The 23,601-nt window shown below is 47.8% G+C and overlaps 2 protein-coding genes across 5 annotated transcripts in view; both read right to left on the minus strand.

Moving 5' to 3' along the window:
• Positions 1-275: 275 nt before the first annotated feature.
• Positions 276-23,601, minus strand: part of LOC131262237 (protein PALS2) — a 44,878-nt gene continuing 21,552 nt past the window's right edge. For 2 of the 4 annotated variants that reach the window (XM_058264196.1, XM_058264195.1), the window contains 8 exons: positions 19,697-19,818; positions 3,603-4,301; positions 2,589-2,846; positions 2,298-2,508; positions 2,047-2,217; positions 1,812-1,975; positions 1,499-1,573; positions 276-1,372 (listed from right to left, as the gene is read on the minus strand). In XM_058264196.1, coding sequence (XP_058120179.1) covers positions 1,196-1,372; positions 1,499-1,573; positions 1,812-1,975; positions 2,047-2,217; positions 2,298-2,508; positions 2,589-2,846; positions 3,603-4,301; positions 19,697-19,818 — 1,877 coding nt within the window. In that variant the 3' untranslated portion in view covers positions 276-1,195. Of the gene's footprint in view, positions 1,373-1,498; positions 1,574-1,811; positions 1,976-2,046; positions 2,218-2,297; positions 2,509-2,588; positions 2,847-3,602; positions 4,302-19,696; positions 19,819-23,601 lie in introns of those variants that run through there. The other 2 variants (XM_058264197.1, XM_058264198.1) reach the window with 2 other exon arrangements.
• LOC131262240 (uncharacterized) lies at positions 9,931-14,076 on the minus strand. The gene is made up of 2 exons (XM_058264202.1): positions 13,961-14,076; positions 9,931-10,864 (listed from the first exon to the last, which is right to left on the minus strand). The coding sequence occupies exon 2, from the start codon at positions 10,831-10,833 to the stop codon at positions 10,045-10,047; it is 789 nt and encodes a 262-aa protein (XP_058120185.1). The 5' UTR covers positions 10,834-10,864; positions 13,961-14,076; the 3' UTR covers positions 9,931-10,044.

Here is a 23,601-nt window from a genome sequence, read left to right on the forward strand (position 1 = left end):
GTGGTTACGCCAGTTAGAAAATCGGCCATTGAGCACTGGGGTTCACGAGAAAACTGACTCCCCTGTACGAGAGTATTAACTTTCTGAGAACACAAAGGGAAAAAGTCTAGTAAGGCCACAACGGGCAGGCATGACGCCAAGATGAATAAGCTTTTAATAGTTAATGTTTAAGAAACAAAACAAAAAGAACTATTAAAGACAAACATCAACAATCAATTTTACTATTTTCATTCCATGATCCAAAAAATTAATAAGACAATACCACCATATATAGCTTACACGGTCCTAGTTCTTTATTTCGCATAACATATAAAATCCGATGAAATGCTACAACAAATTTCATAAACAAACATTTGACCCCATTTCTTGTTTTGAAGGTATCGACTTACATTTAGCAAAGACTTACAATAACTAGCATTTCGTAAATGGCTCGAAGGCCTCCTGCTAACGTCTTCTACGATGATCGTTCACAACTAAAAAGGACGGAAAAGCGAAATAAACATAAAGGTGAACAAATAAAACTCATCTTACGGGTAATGTTTTCTTAATTTTTTCTTCTAACAAATACCTTTATCTAAAAGAGAATAGCACTGCAGCTGCTGCAGTCGGCTTTCTCCCTAACTCCCTACCGATTTCTGATGAGAAATAAATCAACTGACGAAAGTAAACGGACGTATTCGACTGATCTTAAGCACTAGAACAATACTACTACTAACATCGAAGGCGGTTACACGTTAGAATAGGGGATGGAGCCGTGAATCCGCGTCTGTATTGATAGTCAGCTTGTCGGCAGGTGCCAAGGCATGATTGTTTGTGAATAATATGTTGCCCAGATGTGCCACATCCACTGTGGACGATTTAAGGCGTAGTACCGAGCGTATAGCGCGAAGGAGAAAGGTGTTAACATTGACGACGTCATGCACGCATTTCCGTAAGGCATACTGGAGTGTATAGAGTTTTCAAAGGTAAAGACTGTAATTATGTGGCGCACTCGCGTTGCGCGTGACAATGAAGAATACCGATGCTATTGCGTGCTGTGCTACTGTAGAGTGCGAGCGAGTGATCCGGCTGAATGCATTCATGTATGGCTATTTGAACTATTTGAACGTGGTTCTGTGATCAGCTCGTCGGTTGATTGATTTGAACACATACTTTTTTTTACTCCGTGCACGCACAGGCCACGGTGCTGCACGCACTAGTAGATCCAGTTCACCGGAACCCACTGATGCTCGTGTGATAGCTGCTCCAGTGCTTCCGTTACCTGCCGGAATGTGTCGTCAAAGTCCTCGTTCACGATGACCATGTCCAAGTACTTGTCGTACTTCCGCTGCAGCAGTGCACTTTCCTCCACCGCCGATATAAGATCGTCGTCCTAGGGGGTCACAAAAGGATTGCTTGTGAGTAAGGGAAGCTTAACAGTGTGCCAACAGGCTCGCCATGGGCTGTTTTCATGCACAACAACACATTAAACATCCATGCAGAGCTGCGCCGCCATTACCTCGTACAGCGATGCCAACGATTCCAGGGTCTTTGCACGGCGCGAGCTGAAGCGAATGGAGCTCTGTCGATCGAACTGTGGGCAAAAATACGCGGCACATATAGGGGAAAGAAAAACAAGGCCAAACACAAAAAGTAAATAAATTATTCTCCATGCAATGTTAGTTTTGTCAACCGAAGTTTCGTTTGTTGCATGTTTCCGAGTGGTATATCGTGGGATAAACAACCCTGAGTCAATATTAATGTTGTAAACAGATCAACAAACACACACAACAAACCGGAAACAACATACGATCACGACGTCTTTATCTTACATGCAAATTCCTCGTCGATCCATTCGCGGATCTACGCTCGGAGTACAGAAGCTTCAGCTGTTCCATGCCCGGAGCCGCAATGAACACCACGAACGGCATAAATTCGGGGCTGTTGTGTAGTGTCTTCAGGGACGCCGGTGAACAGTCGAGTACGCACATTTTGCCTGCAAACAATTATCGAAAATTGACGGTAATGGTAATGTTAGCCCAATTTGCCACTCGATTCGCAACCTACCCTGCCGAATGACGTCACGGATTGAGTCGAGATGGGTCCCGTACAGGTTGCCGTTGTGCTCGCCGTACTCCAAAAAGTTATTCTGCCGAATTTCCTCCTCCATGTCTTCACGATCGGTAAACCAGTACGCTTTGCCCGATTCCTCCAGTGGACGCGGTTGGCGAGAGGTATCTGGAAATGGGACGGCAAATCACAATGTTATGCCAGGATTCTCGAACGTTAGGTGCTGATGAGGGGGCACGATTCCTTACGTGGTAACACAGAACCAAACTTATCCGGATCGCTGTTGATCAGTCGGTTCTTGAGCGTACGTCGCCCAACGCCGGCCACCCCAACCAGGACCAGAGTCTTTCGCTTAAACGGGGGCATTTTGGTAACTTCCTCGTACAGCATCAGATCCGCCTTATCAAACTCACTGTTTTGCTTGGTTTTGTACAGAATCTTTCTCTTCTTTTTTGAAATCTGTTAAAAAAAAAAAAAGAATAATAAATGTTGAGTTTTCAAAATACCGCATCTGCCTCGACGTTATGCCTTTTACATACCCTAGTTCCGCAGATGCCAATCTTGTGCACGAAATCCGCCTCCGGTGGGACGTACGCCTGCCGACGCTCCTCGAGCTCCTGCGACGGAATCAGCCCGGTCGGACCATCCTCTCCGGCGTGCTTCGCCTGCCACCAGTTCGGGTCCTTCACATTAATGATCTGCAGGATGTCGCCGCGCAGAAACGACAGCCCAATTTCCTTGCACGGCAGCAGATTGTCCTCGTTCGGATCGTAGTCGAACAGGGCGCGCATATAACACTGTGGGGCCGAACATAAAAACAAAACAACCAAACCAGTGTAGAGCTTTACTCCAAACCAAGCGGAAACATCTACGAGCTACATCTACGAGCCTAACAGTCGCCTAACGATCCTAGCGAGCACGTGGAACTGGTTCTCCTCCTAACCCTGAGCCATGGGGCTATAAACTACGTGGTACGTACATACATTGCAACATCGATGAAGTGCACTTTTAGCGTGTGGTGTTGTTGTGGGGGCGACACGGTGTCACACTATACGTTTAGCTCGCGTACTTCGCAGCAGTGTGGAGTGGGTCAGCAAGAAAAACAACGGAAACCAACACAGAACCAAAACTACAAGAAAAAAAAGCCAACCACGCCAACGGAACAGGAATGTTGATAAACTCGGAACGAAGGAAAACTTCAAACAAGATATGAAGGGTGAATTGTAAACGGAAGCGGGAAACGCCCTTAGAATGCGTTCTTCGTTTCGTAACAGATAGGTTTTAAGTTGAGTTAATATGTACAAACAAAACTAAGGAGAAGGAAAAGAAAAACAACTCACAAAACTAAAACCACACTTCAACGACAAACGCAAGGTTAAGGGTGAAAACAAGGGTGGCACACTTAAATCACACACACACAAACATACAACCCCTCGGATGGAGGGCGGGAACTAAACCAAACCGAACTAAGCTACACAACGAAAGTGTACTAAACGATACAACATAACTTAAACGAAATAGAAAGCCAATGAAGGCGGGAACACTCCACTTACCGTCAGTTTCTTGCCCGTGTCTAAGTTTCGTCCATTCTTTACCTGTCCACCGGCCATGGTGATGCGGGCGGATTTCATCTCCTCCTCGATGCTCGGCCCAATCTTCAGCGTAACCGACTCCTTCGCCAGCGAGATCTCGGCCTGCAGCTCCTCGGGCGTGGTCACGGGCACACCGTTCACCTCTAGGATGACGTCGCCCGGATGCAGCAGTCCCTGGCGGTCGATCATGCCCCCGGCAATGATTCGGGCCACCACCAGCTGGTTGTGCTCGTCCACCTCCACCGTCAGGCCGAGCGGTTCGTCCGGGTTCCGCCGGATGCCGACCATCTTGATCGTTTCGCCTGGCATCGCGCCTGCCCCACCGTCGTCCACTGCGTCAAGGTCCGTGCCGTTGGTGTCCTTCGGGGCGCCGTTCAGCGATGGGCTGGCCGCCGACGTGTGACTGTCGAGACTAGGGGAGCTGGTTGATCGGTGCGGCGTCGGTGGATGCTGGCTCAGCTTCGCTAGCTGCGACACACCGATCTCGTCGTGCGCCTCGACCAGGGCCCGGACGTGGGGATAGCGGAAGATCCGGGCGAGCTCGCGGGCGTGCGGGTTCCGCGAGAGGCTACAACGATCGATCACTTCCTTCACCAACGGTGCGTTGTCCACTCGCACTGGACGTAGGGGCGCTGGTGCTTCCTCGAGTTTGTCTTGGATCTGCACCGAAAAAGGAGGTCGAACGTTAGTAAGGATTTGTCCACGTGCAACACGAATTCAACACAACCACCCCGAACGGCAGCAATGGTAGTACTAGGGACCGCGGGCGCAATCCAATCCTGCCTAGAGTAGTTCCCCCCTACCGAAATCACCAGACAAACAACCTGCGAACCTTGTCTCACTCGCTCGGCACCGTTTTTCTCCAACCACGGATGCGAGTGTTCGTGTGTCTCTTTGCGCCAGCGCGAGTGATCAAGGTGACGCAATGTTGTGTGGCATTCATTGACTCCCTCCCCGCATGTTCCGCCTAATTCCAGCGTGAGCACAGTGAGGTAGCATAGCACAGGTCCCCTCATTACTTTAGGAGCATTCGTTCACGAGAACAATGAAAATAGCTGGTGAACTATTGGTCAAATGTTTGCAACAATATTCTCGAAAGGAAATACCCATTCCTACATAAGTTCTGCTTGTTTTGAATTTCAGTGAACGAAAAGTGCATGAAATTAAATTCAAGATTTTTTATTTAAAAATGTTAGATTTCTTGCTACATAACATTTTTTAAATAAAGGAACAACATTAAAACCAGGCGAAAACCCCACATGAAAACGAAACAAAAACTTATCAGTGAGCGATAAACAGAAGGGAAGATGCGTTATTTCAAAACCAGAGCCAACCCTGGAGTGAAACATAAGTGACATAAACTGTATTTCGTTCTAAAACCAATTCTTACGATATGCGAAACGACCTATTCACGACCGTTCAATTAAATGTAATTAAAATTAATGTAAAAACGTGTCCTATAAGAAAGATCCTATAGAAAAGCGACTTTTTCAGAGCTGTTGGTAATTAAATTTGTACATTCCTGGTGATACTCGACAATTAAACTGACAACGGACTGATTTATCCACCTATATATACTGATTGATATACCTGTTTATATTCTGCGATTTCCCACCCAATTCGACAAAATATTGGCAAACATCTTTAGACATTTAGACAATTTAGACAGCCCCGTCGGGGGGAAGATTATGAAAAGGTTTTTAAAAATTGTTTTCCGTAATATAATACACAAAGGATGTTTTATTTGTGAGAGTCTTTTTTAGGAACATATTTTTTATATTTTAAAAATATTTTTCAAATGGTGCTGTAGTTACGGCAAGCACCGTGTATGACCGCGACACGAATGTGTCGTAGCGCGCGCACGTTGATCAACCACAGACACACGTACGATCCTCCGCACGTATGGTATGCAGCAGTCGAACAACGCGATCGCTCCGAGGTCGTGTTATTCGTAAATGCAATTATTATCTCCGCGCGCTACTCCGGAGTCCGGACACGTCTCCACCGCCGCCGTTGCAACAGATTGGCCAATGAATTTACAGCGCGACGCGGTGTTAACGCTAGAAAGCGAACGTTCGCGGCAAAGATCGACGATCACATGGGGGGAAAGATCACAAACATTAAACCGGGGCTTGGTAGTGCGATGAATCATCGCAGAGCGGAGACACGTCGATTGATCCGGCAAGTTCTAACGAGCAAAAGGTTGTGATCTTCACGTTATGACGATTCCATCTGAGGGAATGGTTCTTCTAATGGGCTATAATGTTTCTCCTAGTTTACGTCGCTAGTTTACGAAACCGCCAGTAAAATGTACCGTATGAATAGCAAGTTGAAAGTTTAATTTTCACGATTGCAAAGACCGGTAGGAGTGAGATTGGACCGAAAGTGTAGCTCTACACGGCATTAAAACGATGATTATCTGCCACTACCCGCGAAAGTTTAATTAATATTCTTACCGAACTGTTGATTGTATCGCCAGTACAAAAACCCCAGCCACAGCACGGTAAGCACACCTTCCGGAGGCACATTCCACCGACCGACTAATGGTGAAGCCGAATCATGCACCTCGGTTGGGAAGCAGCACCGACTTACGGCGTATATCGTGCACGGGAACTAAAAAGTATTCGAAAACTGCAATCCAACTTCCCTCCGAACAATTCGTGCCATGTTTGAAATGGCAATTAAGCACGCGATTTACAGACATTTAATCCTCCCGGGGTTTGTTTTGCATGTCACTGTCTGGACACGGGCATTGGCACGAACTCCAACAACAGTTCAACCTCATTACTCACTCGAAACAATTTCAATTATTGTGCCTAGAAAAACCCGAGGTACAAGTACAATGCGTGTGTGCGATACGCCCTGATCTGCCGCACGAACATTCAAATTGTTAGTTGTAAATACTACTGGGATGGGCAGTGAAAATCCCTGCTAATGAGTTCATTTGCACCTCCAAATCCCTGCTCCCAGATAGGCTCTATCGATTGATTCGGAATTGCTGTTCCTGGGCCATTTTAAACTCCCTTTCCTGGGACTCGGGCTTTATTCATCCTAAGTGAGGACCAACAGTAGCAAACCACATTTAAAGCCCACTGTTACAGCTTCCATTTTAAAGCCCATCGATGCATCATTTTTAAATCCCTTGCCCTTTTAAAACCAACAAATTAACACATCATTGTCAATGTTCGTTCAACGGAAGATCATTTCCGGGCGGAAAATATTATCCTAATTGTACGACGTTCCACATCGCTGCTGGGACCTTTGAAACGGCGAACAGGAGTGGAAAAGAAACGGACGAATATTTACCCCTCACAGGACACCCATGGATCGCACAGGATGGGCTTCGGGTTTGGGTCTAACGACGGGCACAAATAAATCTCTCCACTTTCCACACATTTGTCTGCCTTTCTTGATTCATATTTTAACACCTTCTTCGTTCCTTTGTTTTTCTTCCAATGACCCTTTAAAAAAGGGAAAGAAGGAAGAAGGGCACACGCTAGCTGCAAGTCATTTTCTGTAATTTCTTTGACCTTCGTGCTTTCCACTTTGTGGTGGCCCTTCGCTGCACTGCGGAGTGCGATGATGGTGCGGTGAAAAACGATGATCCATCACGTGAGGGTAAGAAGTTGGTAATAAAATTCCATACCTTGCGCTGGGATGAACTTTCCTTTGGCTTTGGGATGCGCTTTCACTGTGAGTTAAACCGAACACACCGAGACTAGGGCCGGGTTTATTTATTTTGTTTTCTTCTTGAAGATCTCCGAGAGCCCTTGCAACTGCACGATCGAGTTCCAGGGGGTTTGCGATTGAGAAAGTCACTTCCACCGGATAGTGATTACCATCGCAAGTCTGTGTGTTGAAGTTGTAGGGCGCTTCAACAGCGATTTCCCTGCACACCGAGCGGCCGGTTTGGTTGTGCTTGCGTTATACTCGACCAACCACAGGAAACTGGACCTTTCGCTCGCCGGTATGGGCGGAATAAAGTCAGGGTATTATTGTTGTATTATTATACCACCACCAGGCCCGAGGGACGGGTTCTTGGCCCTTCGGGGTTTCTAGGTCACGTCAAAGCGGGAATACACACCCTCGGAGCCACGAAGACAACCTCACTCGCCGACGACTATCGACCAGACAAACCACACTCAGTGGGGTGTTATTTTCGATGCTACCAACGTTGGGCGTTGGTTGGATTTCACCACCCCGTGGGGGAGAGGGAGGAAGACGTTACATCGACTTCGGTTTGTCTTCGCGTTTGAACTGAAGATGGTAGATCCGAAGTGGCTTGTAGTCATGGAAGCCAAAACATGGTAAAGCTGTTTGTCGTTCGTGACTGCGTAATTCAAAACCATCGTCAGTGCGGGAAGCACGCGACCAGAACGTTTTTCCACCACCACGACGTTCCGTAAGAGTGTCCTCAAAAATACCAACCACAGGTACGACTCCAATGCATTTTCAAATCCTTTTATATAGAATTTTTATTCCTTGAAAACATAAAATATATCATACAATTCCAAGTACGATCCCATCTGTTTGGAAGGCACTCAGTGACATTGAAACCGTAAGTCATGATCAATCCCACACTATAAATCCCTTCGAACAGGAAGCAAACTGGCCACCACAGAACAGTCGGTCTTTGCGGTAACGTCACGTTTGAAAGTAATGCTCCTTCGGAACCGAGTCGCACACACCTTCTTAGGCGCACTATTAAGTAACCGACCGGTATGCTAATGGACGGCACAACCGGTGCTGCACAAACGATCCGCATTAATTGGCCGATCGCTTAACATCGCCAGGCGGACGGAAACCAGAGCACCGCACCAGAGGGTTCTGGCTGACGTCCGGACGACGTCCTAATTGAAATGCAACTGAAAATTCCATTCTCTTTCTGCAGAGCGCAAAAGGCTTTCGGTTCCCCATGTTCTACCTGTGCGCTCTCCGTGGTTCGCCCTAATTGAATGTGTCTTTCTGCAGATATATCGGTGACTTGAGTCGTGGGCAGTGCACGATCGGAAAGCCGGCGTTCTGCGCCACGACTGGACGGAACAGAATTGTTGTTTTCGCGTCCGCCACCCTGACCGTCACGTGACGTCAGAACGGTAAATGACATGCAATCTAGCGTACGGCGCCATCTAGCATGTGCTCGCTTTGGTGACCATGACAACCAGATGAAAAAAAAAAACGCGGGATTGGATTCATTTCACATTTGCATGACACGCGGGAGACAACCACTTGACAAACTTCATGACGGTATGAATGAATAAACGGGATTTTCATAACAAAAACAGAAAAAAAATTGCCGTTGGAATGTTATTCTTTTTCGAGGGGAGAAAAAATTTGAGCTCATGGTTAGAAACCTCCAGATGTTCAAAACAGATCTTAAATGGGAGATAAAAACACCTAGGGAAAATTATCGTTCTATTTCGGTTCTGTTTTCACGCCCGCGGGTCAACGTACGCCGAGCACGGGTCGCTTGTTTAGGTACGCTTCCCGCTTCCCGGGTACAAACCTCTCGTGTGTGAGATAATAGTTTCTTGGTGACGGTGAAGAGATAGATGTCTAAAGAAAAACTCGGGGAAAAAAGAAGCTATGCTAGAGAAAGTCACCGTAACAAGGGCCGGGTCTTTAAAACTTCGACAATGCGCGCCTACGATAGGGGTGAACGACCGTTACGGTGGAAGGTCACAAAAGAGGAATGGGAAAAAAAGGTCGAACACCAAAATACCAAAACGAAAGAGCTATGTGCACGTTGGGGAATCTTTCGATCAAACGACACCAAACAACGAACCTACGAAACACAAATGGTGCTAGAAAAATTACGAAAAATAATGTGTTAATAAATGAAACGGAAACAAATTATAATAATTTTCTTGACAAGAAATCAATAATTTATTGATCACTGTGGAATGCGTTAAAAAAAGAGTAAAACTCGACCGGGGCGAACGAAAAGCGTGCTGGGGGTTCGTCGCTTGCACGCGTTTTCTTTTTTTCCTTTCCACACCGGCCACAGCTTTACCACAGTAAAACGGTAAACTTAAGCACTACGCAATACGATTATGAAACTAAACGTTACTATTTAAAAAAAAACTTCGATTTCGAGATTCCGGAAACGGAACGAAGGCACCTTGGCAACGATGGTGTGACCGCTTTCGTGTGCGTCGATAATTTGCTTCGATTCGATTTGTGCTCGTACACTAAAGGGGAGAGAGTTTTTTCTCCTCCCCCTCCTCTCCTTCCCTTCCCTAACGACTGGCGTTTGATCTTCATCGTTTGTTTGTACGATTTTGGTAGCAGAAGAGAAAAAAAGCTTATAAACGATAAGACCAGCAGGTCCCTTGGCTTGTGGTTGTGGACGGATTGAGTGTCGTGTGAACGGCAGGAAGGCTGGCTTGCATGGGGATGGCGTCTAGACGAACTTCGTGTCGCCAACCGGCATCGTGGACACGGTACTGTGCGGGGTCGTTGGCCGCGAACCGGCCAACGAGTGTGCCACGGACGCATTGAGCGACTGCATCGTACCCATTCGCAGGTGCGCCAGGTCCTCCAGCTTGGTCAGGTCGGCCAGCTCGAGGTAGAGCGAGTACACCAGCAGCCAGCCGTAGATGGACGCGACGATGACGACGCTCCAGATCAGCGTGATGAGGATGTTGTACGCGAAGATCAGATCGTTCACGATCGAGAAGAACAGGAACGCCAGGAAGCGGAACAGCGTGAAGATGGCGAACGACCAGAGCCACGGTACGATCTTCGACTCGTACTCCTTGCGCAGGGCGTGCACCAGCATGATGCTCGTCACCAGCACCACCAGGCCGCCGATCAGCGAGAACAGGGCGGCCACCATCAGCGCGTTCCGCACGTGCACATTGCCGACGTACACGAACTCGTACGAGATGATGTAGTAGCCGTAGTGGGACGAGCCGGGGGCGGCCAGCGCCAGGCAGTAGATGTCGAACACGGCCGTGCCGATCGTGAAGATGGCGACGAAGATCGCAAACAGGCCCATGATGAACGCGCCCCGCTGGATGTCCAGATACTTGTTGTTGTGCAGCAGCGGCTTCTGGTACCACGGTATCCGGACGGACTTCATCGAGCGCGAACGCTGCGAGTGCAGGTTGGACTGCGATCGGCTGGTGATGTGCGAGTAGACGGACGGCGTCGACCGGTACGTCGACGGCGTTTTCCTGCCGTAGTTCATCGTGACGTCCGTGGACCAGACCGGAGTCGGACTAGAGAAGAGGAAGCGAGTCAGTCCCGAGATTCGTTCTGCACCGAGGGGGTAAACAAAACCAACTCAACTTAACCGGGACACACCGGAGCCGAAAGGACGAACGGAAGACGACGACGACATCACAACAACGAGCGAATTTCACACCATGAACTTGACACTTGACACACCGGGGCGCATATATTCACGCCCTTGACCGAGAGTTTGACGGAGAATAACAACAAAACATTGCAAAATTCTTGAATGGTTTAAAGCAAGAAACATGTAGCACGTAGACAAAATGGCACAAATACGTTGAATCCGAACGAACGAGGCAGCTTCGAATCGATCAAACGAGAAATTTCAAACCAGACAATGGACAAGTAAGTAAAAAACAAGCAAAATGAACGAAATAACCAGACAGAATGAAACGAAAAGGATACGAATAACAAATTGTGTGCCATTTCATCAGGACAAATATAAGCCTTCGCCCGTTCTACATACTTCTCCCTCGGAAGAAACGAAGAGTCACCACCTGTTGTGTGGATGGTTCTCTTGCAGTGAATTCCATCAACTAAGCCCTTCGTTCAAACGCGGGAGGGGGTAGGATTTTTCCATGTTTGCACAAACACTCCAATTTTGTCAATGTTCAGGTGAAATTTCTCGTCATCGAATTGCTGTGTCGTCGTCGTTCCGTTTTGTTGGTTTCATTTATATTTCGGTTTCAGTTTGTGCCATTTTAAGTTGAGGTACCCACACACACACACACATACAGTCGAAGCATAACAGACACGGGCGTCGTCGGAGACGTGAAGTGCATACACGAGTTGGAAATTCGAGTTGGTTGGAGATCATCCCAAGCCCAAGTTAGAAATATTTACCTATCTGATTTTTTTTTTCATGCGTCGTGTAAACATAAAAAGGTGCTAATAAACTTGCGAGTTAACGAGAAACATGTTTTTCATTGGATAAAAATTATCACGTTTGGCTTTTCCAATAAAATTCAGTACCAAACCACCACCATCGCTTATCGAGGGGTGTAAACATTCACATGCGATACGCAAAAAACTCTCGTCTCATTCGAGATAGCAATAACTTACAGTCCGCCATTCAAACGCGCCCCATAAACGCATCGAAGGCGTACTGAATTAAGCCGGAGATAAAATTATCTTTTCAATGCACCTTTATCGGAACATTCTTCACCCACGCTATAAGTCGCCCATTCCCATGCATCTCAATCGAAGCTCGAACGGTGGATGATGAAAAAACACACACCTCCTCGTGGTAGAATTAATTTTATTCATCAGCCGGCTTCAAAGGAAAACGTAACTACTGGCTTTACCACAACGCGCACACTCGTGTCACCTTTTAGCGGATGAGGTATGTCGTAATGAATGCGAGAAAGCCATATACAACAAGTGACTGCTTCAAATTGTTTGCCTCTAAGACCCACGCGCCTCGGGGGAGGCGGTTTATCCCATTAGGGAAGTGGTCTGGCGAGGGCAGATAGCATGGAAAGGGAAAACTTGTGATTATTTTATCATTATATAATAACGCCAGCGGTAAGAAAAACACACGCCATTGAACACCATGTTGGTGAAAACGTGTAACATGTTGGACGGTTTGTAAGTACTTCGGCGGAGGGCTGTTGTTTTCACTGACTCTCTGCTTGCCGGTCTCCCTCCCTCTATTTCTATCTCTCATTCCACCCAGCTTCGGTTTTCCCGGTTGTGAAGAATTCCAACCGATGCAAGACCGAAACCAAAACCAACCATTGTGGCAGCATAAAACATCTCCCCAACACAACGATGCGCAGCGTGTTGGTGTGCGATGGAGCACAAAGAGCGCCATGGATGACCGCCGCAGTCCGGTTGGACTCCAAAACAGGTTTTCTCATCGCCGTGCGCCTCCCCACCATGCCACCATGCGTCTCCACTCGCTCACTGAGTGTGACTTCTTGTCGAGCGTTCCTTCGCGCATCTGTGAAGGTTTCAGCGTCTTACGATTGTGCTTTGTTTGCTCCATGCCTTTCCATGCCCTTCCTTTCGAACCCCATCTCGCAAACAGCTCCCCACCCCACAGTGTCCTCCCCACATTCCAGCGAGCGGCCCGCCACCCCTAGTGAGGCGCTCCATCATGTCAACGTCGTGAAGACGCTGACTAAGACAACGTAGGCCGCCGCAATCAACGTAAACAACCACCGGCAGGTTTTGTCTCTCTCTCACTCACGTTCGCTCTCCCTGTATATTTGTACCTCTGTTTTTTTTTCGATTCGATTCTCGTGAACGATGATGAGAACAAAACTCCGCGAAACTTGCCTTCCAGGGGGTTAAAACGCACCACCACACATACAGCGGGAGGCCCCGTTTAACGCGATCTTCGTCATGATCGTCGTCGTCGTCGTCGTCGTCGACGGGCCATAAAATGATGCGATCTTTCGCGACGCACGACCACTTCCAAAAACAAAACCCACCTTTCTCAAAAAGGGGGTTGTAGGGTAGGCAGGAAGATCGCACCTATGTGTGCGTAAGCCCTCTCGCACGTTCGGTGTGGTACCTCCGCTAATGATGGGTGGATACCTTTTCCAACATCGCGTAACCTCAGCACCGAAACGGTGAGTCAATACATTTTAAAAAGCTACAATTCTGTGCCCTTTTACGTTTATAGATTAACCATTGGGTCGGAAAATCCCAATGAGCGTTCACTACTCACAGCGTTTTGCGTTTTGGTTGCACGGTGTGCAACAGATTTTTTGGGGAGGAAGCCATTTTGAATTACAATCTCAACGCTTAACCTGTTTTCTTCCCCCCAAATAATCACTTCAGGCCACGGAATATACGAATACTTTCATGCTGCAGTCACTTGGTTCATTATGTTTTTTGAAATAGAATTTCCATCACTTGCTCCAAACCGATCGTGTATGCTTTAACTTCACCGTCTCGACGACGCCCGATGTACCTCCCGTGAGGGGTGGCGTTTTCCTTTAGCCTCCGACAGTTGGCCAAACACCCCACCCAGTGGGGGGGAGAGGAAAAAAGGTTGGTTCGAAGCCGGGGCCAAAGGTAAAAACGCATTTCCCTCACCCATCGTGGTTGACGCAAGGCAAAAGGGTACACACCTTAAATTTAACCTCCTTTCTCCGTCCGTCTTCGGTGGCGCTGCCGTCGTCGTCGTCGTGGTGGACGCCGTCGTTGTTGTTTGCTGGACGAAAGGTTCCTCCCCTATGTACCACCGATGGTATCGATTTTTCGTGCTCGGGTTTTCCACGCTCTTCGTTCGTCCTTTTGCCGCAATTTATGAATCACTCGCGCCGCGATGGCAACCGCAGCGGTTAAAACAACGGTCAACACACCACACTACAACACACACCGGCCCGGACGACCGATTACGGTGGCTCCCAAGGTGTGACTGCCGCTGATGACGGAGCGACGTATGCAAATCCCTCGCGGAATGGATCCACACATCCACCGGTGTGTGGACAGACGTACCGTACCCCGAGACTGTATGCGACTCAAACAATGTGGCTAATAACAATAAACACACCCTCGCTGATGGGGTGCACAAACACATACACACATACACACACAACAAACGGACAGGGTAGCAGCAGGGAAGAGGGTTGAAAAAGAAAAAGCGCAACGGGCAGCACAACCCCGCGGGACACGGTTCTCGAGCACGCAACTGGCAACGCAAACGGTTCACTGGCAACTGAAAACCCGCGGCCCGTCGCTAGCATCGAAATCCTCGGTGATGCGATCCGGCGGACGGCGATGGATGAACATCAGGCGAATCATGCTCGCAACATACTCACCACTCGCTACCCTTGGGTGCGATTCCACAGCGCGGGAACTCACTGGCTCGATCACGGCCGGCGCACCGATCGATCGGCGCGTGAACACGGCGACGCCGGAACTCACCCGTGTGTTTGAAGGGAAATTCATGACGCCGGTCATCGACTGCGCGGCGTTATGCTCGCGGCTTGCATCGGGTAGCATTGCTGCAGCAGGTTGCCGAATGTTTGCGCTCTGTCATGCGGCACGGAGGAAGGAAGGGCTCGCTCAAGAACGGCACGGAGGGAGGGAGAACTCCGTGTTTGTTCATTTTTGTTTGCTCCGGAGGAAGCTGAAGCCATAATTTGTGCCGTCTACGTTTTTCGGAGGGGCAGATGGTCGACGGATGAAATGATCAAAAGATCTTGTGCCTTACAAGTGAAGGTATTTCACAGCAGCAAAACACACACTACATTCACCAAACTTTTTTTTTATTTTTAAATTTATAAAATTTTAATCAAGATTAAACCAAAAACAGTATTGTAGTTAAGATTTAATCACAATTTACCTCAACGGTATTTCATTCAAATGTTTTTTTTTTGTTTATTTCATGCGATGTTATCAATAACTTTCTATTGAGAATACATGATATTAATTTCTATGAAGAAAGTTGACTAGTAATCATTTTTGTACGTTCAAATAAGACAATTTTTCAGTCGTTTTAAAACTGAAAAAGTGTTTTACTGTGAAACGTTTAAAAATCAAAAAGTTCAGATAATTTTAAGCATTATTTCAATGTTTTGGAATATGCAAAACACTACTTTTGCTGATCCATTGATGCCTATTATACCCTAACTATTCAGAGAATTTTCCTTTTTTTATGAAATGTTTAAACCGATCACTTACATATACGTTGGATCATAATTTTAATCATTTTAACCCCTACAAAAGCAAGGAAAATCGACGTTTGGTGACGTTTTCTAAAATAATTCTGATAGTTCAGTTGCATCATTCTCACATTTTTACATAATTTTCTGACTTTGATTCGGAAGTAAATCCACAAACTTGTTACGCATGTGATAAGACAAGCAACTATTTGGCACAATAATTCTACAATTGAAGTTTGAAAAATATATTGGAGAAAATTACAATTAGTTTGTTTATCCTATGATCCACCTCTGAATTAAAAAAAAAAAATAATTTAGTTGAATTTTGTGTTAATGTAAAGGTTTCGGAGTTGTAAAGAGTTACACAAACCCGTGCATATTTAATGCAATCACATTCAAATAACTTTTAAACATTTTGATCCGGTTCTTAACATTAACAAAATGTTAACCAGTTGCACCACAGCAACGAAAACACAACATTGTCGCCATAAAGCAGACCTGTACGTGCTCTCTTCAAATACTCAAAACGATGACGAAATGCATCGCCGTGATGCGTTCGTACGTTTGAAACCGATGAGCAGAAAGATAAATAAAGATCTTCAACCCCCAGCGGCGCACAAAGTAGAACAACGCTGGCTGGCTGACTGGCTGGGGGGGGAGATGATCGTGATAAGCTGGCAAAATCCGCTAAACAGTCGTAATTTACACGAACGCTCCGCAGATGATGACGATCGTCGTGATGATGATGGTGATCATGAGAGCAAGCGTTATATGCATTCTCGGTTGGTTTCATCGACGGTGAAACGATAACGTTCCCCGGCGAAGGGAAACGATCGTTCTCCGGCCACTCGAGCGAGTCGAGACGAATATTTCCTCCTCCTCAATTCCGCACACACCCATCATCCGTTCCGCTGCAGAGGTGGCGCAGGTCAAGAATAATGTTCCCGCCGGGACGGACGGACCACGTCTCGAGAAACGCCACGTATTTATGACGCCGGCAAACGATGACCGAAGCCGTACGCGGCGTGCCGTGCCGTGCAGCTCGCCATAAGGGCGTGGGCATGAAGATAGTGTGTGGTTGTGAGAGAAGATGTTTTTCCCCCCGAACCCACGGTTTTCGTGTCTCCGTGAGCGAGTGCGAGGGCGTAGCGCACAATATGATGGCCAGCTAGCGTAATAAGTGAATTGCCGACGGCGATCAATCGCGGCTATAAAAAAAAGATACAGATGCCGCGTGTCCCAGCAGCAGGTGGTTGCTCAGTCGGTAGTTTTTCCACCAAGTTTTCCGCCAACCCACCACACACTCGCGACTCACCCAGGAAAACGTCACTCCACTTCGGCAACGTAATAGGGAAATTTTAATCGCGCCGATGCAAACGTGGCGTTAACTTCGTCACCTCTCGCTCCGAGAGCGCGTTGATTAATTGTTTTATAAATACTCGGCGATCGGGCGCGTGTGTCTCCGATGGAAAACGGGCGACAAATAAACACGACCAATTTGTTGTTGATGACGGAGCTCTCTCCTAGACGGGTGCCTCTATAAGTACAATTTTTTAAACGGTCAAAATAAAATTGTGAAACATATGTGAGTCGGAGACAATGATTCATTTCCGGAAAGCAAATTTGATCTGCATTCGCGACAATAATTGGCTAAAAATATCCTTATGTTGCCCGTGCATAAGCATAAATTTACTTTTCAAACGTCAAGCTAAAGCCTTTAAAGGTTTCCTTACTTCACGCCGGTCACCGGTGAAAAATCTGTAGAAATAAATCTCAGCACAGATATGTGTCCAGCTGCAGCGAAACGAGTGTCAACACAATCGATTGCATAAATAGAAATCTGTGACTCCGCAGCATAGTTTGTCGTTGCGCGCACCCCAATCTCCGTGACCACTGGCCGGTTTGCGGGCCACCGTGTAACTCAATATCGACATGCAGTTTTCACAGCTGCATAAATGCTCCGGCAAACACGGATCCGTTCGGTTTTCCAGGCCATGGACGTAATGAAACACTCGCTTTGTGGTGACAAGCACATACCTTCGGCGTTGGATGAAGCGTTGAGTGAAGGGCGGGAAGGAGTTGTTGATACACTGCAGGAGTTAGTTTTTTTTTTCGACAAAGATGCTAATAAGTTTCTCCACTTAATCCCTTTCGATCCTTCGAGTTGGAGTTTCACTGGTTCATTCGCTGATCACACAGAGAGGACTGAAGTAAGCGCAAGAAATAACCTAAGCGAAACTAACTCGCATTTTCTTCAAGACCTCAAAAGACCGAAACACTTCTTCTGATGTCATTGCCAAAAATTGCAGAACGTTTCCCCGCCAACCGTCCCTCGCCTCATATAAGCAGCATCTAACAATCATCCATTCACCTTAGTGTGAGTAAGATCATTAAGCCACACATTCCTCCTAACCACACCACGTTTCTCCCTGATGGCTTCTCGCACGGTGTAGGCATTTTTCGGCAAAACCGCTGCAGCAACCGCAAAGCATAAAAGCTTATGCTGGGCCCCGAGACGCTTAACCCGAGTAAAACGGCTCAGGAACCGGTTTTAAAAAACTACCCCCAAAACACCAACACCAACACCAAACCGGCTTTACCACCGGATTGGAGCTCATCAGCGATGAAAATGAGCCGCCCGTCGCCGTGTCGTTGTGTTTGTTGATTCCAGCCGGAATGCTTTTCTTCTCCTCCAAAAAAAAAACCCAACTTGGCCCAACGCTAAGGCAAGCAAGCTGGGTGCGTGTGTTTATAAATGTACGAACTTTCTCGGCTCCGGTGTCTTCGGTGTCGAAGCCTTCGTTTGCCACATTTCGGGTTACACACCAAGGAAGACGGCTCACGATGGAATCCCCTTAGTGCGAATAAATTAATGCGGCTTTTCGTGGTCCTATTGCGGCTCGTGGGGGGAAAAACAAAACTGTACGGAATTAAAACAATCAACGGAAGGCTAAGCCTTCGCACGTTGAGCTTAAGGATTTTCCTTCAGCCGGGGCTTGGTTAGAGAAAAACGTATGCTCCGGCACTGATGAAGCTAATTTAAATTCATTAGCGTGTTTAAGATAGAACATCACGGGGTCAAATGATTTTTCAGGAAATTGTACATGTTTGGAATCACGGCGAGCATGAGAGAGAATGTTGGCGAATTTCTACCGAAAGGACGCGGGATGGCAATTTAGTAACAAATTGAACAACACTTCATGATTCCTGACGACATTGGGAAATCGTTCCGTTGTTACAAATCGGCCTAATTTGTCATGTAACGCGCTTGTTGTAAACCTTCTTTCGTTCAAGGGCAAAACCACACACACGCACACACTTTTTTCCTGCGCATTGAGTTTATCGCTTCAATTAAATTAACGCCGACGTCCGAGCACCCGTTCGCAAGTCTTAACCAATTTAAAACAATCTGATTTAATTGCAGTTCATCAATGTAACTGTGGCCCGGGCCATAACCTCCGACGAACGTATGGCCCCCTCCTCCTCTTGTCGAACAGCCGAGGGTCACTGATTCACGACCAATTAGGGTTTTCCGACGCATCAACAGGCCAACGGTCAATTTACGGTCCCTCCGGAGCGAGTAATGGTGTAACGACGCGCCTATCCCAGGGCGACCTAACCTAACACAGGCGCCCTCCTCCTCCTCCTCACTCAAGTATTGCGCACTCCAGAAGACCCTCGAGAGCGTGGAGTGTTGCGGAAAGCGGAAGAAAAGCAGCTCGCTTGTTTCGCATTTGGGAAAATATGTGTCACTCGACCAATTAACCGCGCAACACTTTAGTATGTGTGCACCGAAGAAATTGGCTCCGCCGCTCGGATCCAATTAGGTGAAACCAAACAACCCATTTCCGCACGCGCCATCAACAACGTGCCACGACTCACTTTCCCTCCTTCCACGACAGAGCCGATCTTCCGGTCCCTCGGGAGGGTAACATTGTGGTTCGAGCGAAGGTAGTGCAGGTTCCCAATATTTCACGTCGAGTACGGAGTACATCATTCCTTCCACTGCATCGTAGGGTTTCTTGTGCGCCCGGTCGAGCGTGTAATGGGTGCTAAATTATTCAATTAGTCATCCCTTGACGGGGATGAGGACCGACTTAATCGATCGCGCCGACACTGGCGTAATAAAGTGTCTCCACTTAATAATAATAATAGTGACAACAATCCCCAAAAAAAAAACGAGGTGGATAAACCTACCTTGATCAGCTGCGTGACGGCCGGGTTCGCCAGTATTCCTTGTAGAAAGACGAGGTCCGTTTCGTTCGCTTCCGGGCGGCCATTGAGATCGGAGAGATTTTCCCGCACGTGCTGAAATGCAGCTGCAATAGATTTCGAAAGGTAGGAAGAGCATTAATTCACAAGTCACATTAATCCCCCGCCTAAAGACTAACGAGATCGTTTGCGACGGGGGATGAAGTTGTTAGTTATATTTGATCTAGAGACACACACACACAATGGACCAATCATAAGTAGTACCAGCCTGAGGCAGAGTGTCAGTTTCTCAACACTAATGGGGTCGCGGGTCGAGACGGAGAGCAGATGTTGCCCTCGTGTTTGCCCGGGGGAGGGAGGGATGGTTCGAATTTTATTGGGGCATTCCCTGCATTATTTTATGACACCCTTGTTCCGTCTAGATCGGAAGTTACGGAACGCCTAAAGGTAGGCAATATAGTTTAGATCCAAACCTGTAGAACAGAGTACAGAATAGAACTGTAAACCACGAAACGATATGAAAGACGTAGCACAAACGATCAATAACCAAATTACAGCGATAAGAACTGTTCATCGCTAGCCCAGCATTGTACAGAACTAGGATACAAAGCAGTAGTTAGTATTTAGGTATCACTATAGTAGCATCGTATCGTGGGATGCCTTGAGGTTACGAAACTGTTGAAATACATGGAGAACTTGGAATAAAGAAGCATAGGCATTATTTATCAAGGCAATTAGATCCGAAACGGAATCCGACCCACGGTAGTTCTATTTGGACACCTTTTTGCCGTCTAAGTCTCCATAAGTTGGAAAGGAAGAGTACTAGTCTGTTGGCCTGCCCATCGACTTTACTGATATTTCCAGAGCGAGTAACCTCAATCCGCGGAGGTTACTTCCGAGCTCTTTCCATCCAGGCAGTGGTGGCTTCCATCCGCTGAAGTCACTCCCTGGATCCTTCCTCACGCCACGAGGAAGGTCGGTGCAAGTCTGTGTGTAAGTTCGTTCGGCCGCACACCGAACATATGGTCCTTCGAACCGGATCCATTGTGCTAGTGAAAAGTGAAAAGACAACCCGATGCCACGAGTTAGGCACACCCCATCCAAGCAAGCGGATTCCCCTACGAAGACGCCGAGTGAGTCAAGTGAGCCGACAGCGAGTACTTCAACAAGTGAACCTCAGGACAGCGAGAAGATGGAAAAGGCGCTGAAGACGGCAGTCCGCCAACGAGCGCAGATCAACGCCAAATTACTGAGAATCGAGCAGACGCTGCAGGAAACGAAAGAGCCAACCGTTTCCCAGCTGAAGGTGCTCGCCAAAACCGTCGCGACTGTGTACGCGGAATTTAGTGCCATACACACCACCATCGTAGGCCTAATTCCAGACAGCGCAATGGCAGAGCAGGACGGCGTCTACGACGAGTTCGAAGAAGTATTCTACGAGGCGTCCAATAGAATCGAGGAGTTGCTGCTAGCCGCGGAATCAAAGACAACGAACAACAAGCCTGCCGCGGCTCAAGTTGTCATCCAGCAGCAACCGCTCAAGGCACCGATCCCGACTTTCGACGGCACTTACGCTGCATGGCCCAAGTTTAAGGCCATCTTCGAGGACCTGATGGCCAATGCCGGCGACAGTGACACTATGAAGCTGTATCACCTTGAGAAGGCATTGGTCGGCGAGGCTGCAGGTGCAATCGATGTCAGCATTCTCAACGCTGGCAATTACAAGCAAGCCTGGGAGATTCTGACGGAGCGCTTCGGCAATCACCGAGCCATAGTGGACAGCCACATCCACGGATTGCTGAACCTCAAAAGGATGACGTCAGAAAATTTCCACGAGCTAAGAGCTCTGGTCCAAGAGACTTCCCGGCATGTGGAAAGTCTCAAGTTCCTAAAACAAAACCTGGAAGGAGTGTCGGAACCAATGGTGGTCCATCTGCTGGTTTCGGCTTTAGACAAATCAACCCGAAAAGCCTGGGAAGGCACGCAGCGGAAAGGTGAGCTGCCCCGTTACGAGCAGACGATGGCATTTCTAAAATCCCGATGCCAGATTTTGGAAAATTGCGCAGCAGCGTCATCATCAGCTCCTGCGGTCAAACTAAAGGGCAACCATCCGCTTTCTCCGAGACATCCAGCCCAGAAGAGCTATACAGCAGCGGTCATTCAGTGCGAAATCTGTGGTAAGGACCATCCTAATATAAATTGCCCAGAACTGCTGAAAGGGACACCACGAGAAAGGAGTAACACCGCACAAAAAGCAGGACTATGCTTCAACTGCCTGCGGAAGGGACATCAGTTACGGGAATGTCCCTCCAAGAGAAAGTGCTACAAGTGCCAGCGTCGCCATCATACGCTCCTGCACGAGGACGTAGCACCCACCGGTCAGCCAACTATTTCCATGGCAGCAGAAGTAGAACCTCAACCTCCGACCCCAAGTGTACATCCTCCATCGACAGCGGCAGAGTACGGCGGACCAGTGGTACGGGAACAACTTTCGACAGCATGTGCATCGCAAACCATCAAACCCAGTAAGAACGTCCTGCTGTTGACGGCCGTGGTCAACGTACTGGACGCCAAGAACCAGCCACATCGCTGCCGCGTCCTCCTAGACAGCGGTTCTCAGGTCAATTTCCTTGCTGAGGAAATGGCCAACCGTCTAGGACTGCCAAAGAGACCGGCAAACGTTCCGATCGTGGGAATCAACGCGTTGCGCACGCTCGCTCGCGACAAGCTGACCGTTACAATACAATCCCGGGTGAACAGTTACCAAACAAGCTTGGAATGCTTGGTAACTCCAAAAATAACTGGCACGATCCCGTCGTGCAACATCAACATCGACAACTGGGACATTCCGGAGGGAATAACCTTTGCTGATCCAACGTTCTACACGCCAGACAAGGTTGATTTACTGATCGGGGCTGAGTTATTCTTCGATATACTCAAGCCAAGCCAACTCGATCTTGCTGATAATCTACCTCGTCTGCAAGATAGCCAGTTTGGTTGGATTGTGTCCGGAGCCATAGTAGAGCAGCAGATTACCATCCCAGCCATATATTCCCACCACGCTTTGGTCGACATCGAAAAAATGATCCAGCAGTTTTGGCAAATTGAAGAGGTTCCAGACGTCCCGGAACGATCCATCGAAGAACTGGAGTGCGAGAACCATTTTCTAACTACATATCAAAGGGACGAATCTGGAAGGTTCATTGTGCGACTATCGTTTAACAAACAACAAACCCTGTTGAACAATGGTCGCACGGTAGCCCTCAAACGGTTTATGATGTTGGAGAAACGACTGCTTCGCAACCCAGAGCTACAACAACAGTATGTGGAGTTCATCCGAGAGTACGAAACTCTAGGGCACTGCCGACAAATCCGTGAATCCGACGATGTACCCAACCAGCTATCCTACTATCTGCCACACCATGCGGTTTTGCGGCCATCTAGTTCGAGCACGAAATGCCGAGTCGTGTTTGACGCCAGTGCAAAGGCATCTCCAGCCGAGTTATCGCTCAACGACGTGCTGCATGTAGGACCAGTTGTACAGAACGATCTCTACTCCATTGTTCTGAGATTTCGAATGTACAAAGTAGCCTTTTCGGGAGACATCGCCAAAATGTATCGTCAGATTCTCCACGCTAAAGAAGATCAACGTTTCCTGCGGATTTTCTGGAGACCACACCCTTCCGAGCCACTACGAGTCTTCGAGTTGTGTACAGTTACCTACGGTACAGCATCAGCACCATTTCTTGCCACCAAATGTTTGCTCCAATTGGTCGAGGAGGACGGGGATGCCTTTCCGATTGCATCCCGCATAATAAAGGAAGAGACATACATGGACGACGTTCTCTCAGGTGCGGACTCGGTTGAGGAAGCTATAGAAGCCCAATACC

Source organism: Anopheles coustani, chromosome 2 (genome assembly GCF_943734705.1).
Source record: "Anopheles coustani chromosome 2, idAnoCousDA_361_x.2, whole genome shotgun sequence".
NCBI classification, from domain to species: domain Eukaryota; kingdom Metazoa; phylum Arthropoda; class Insecta; order Diptera; family Culicidae; genus Anopheles; species Anopheles coustani.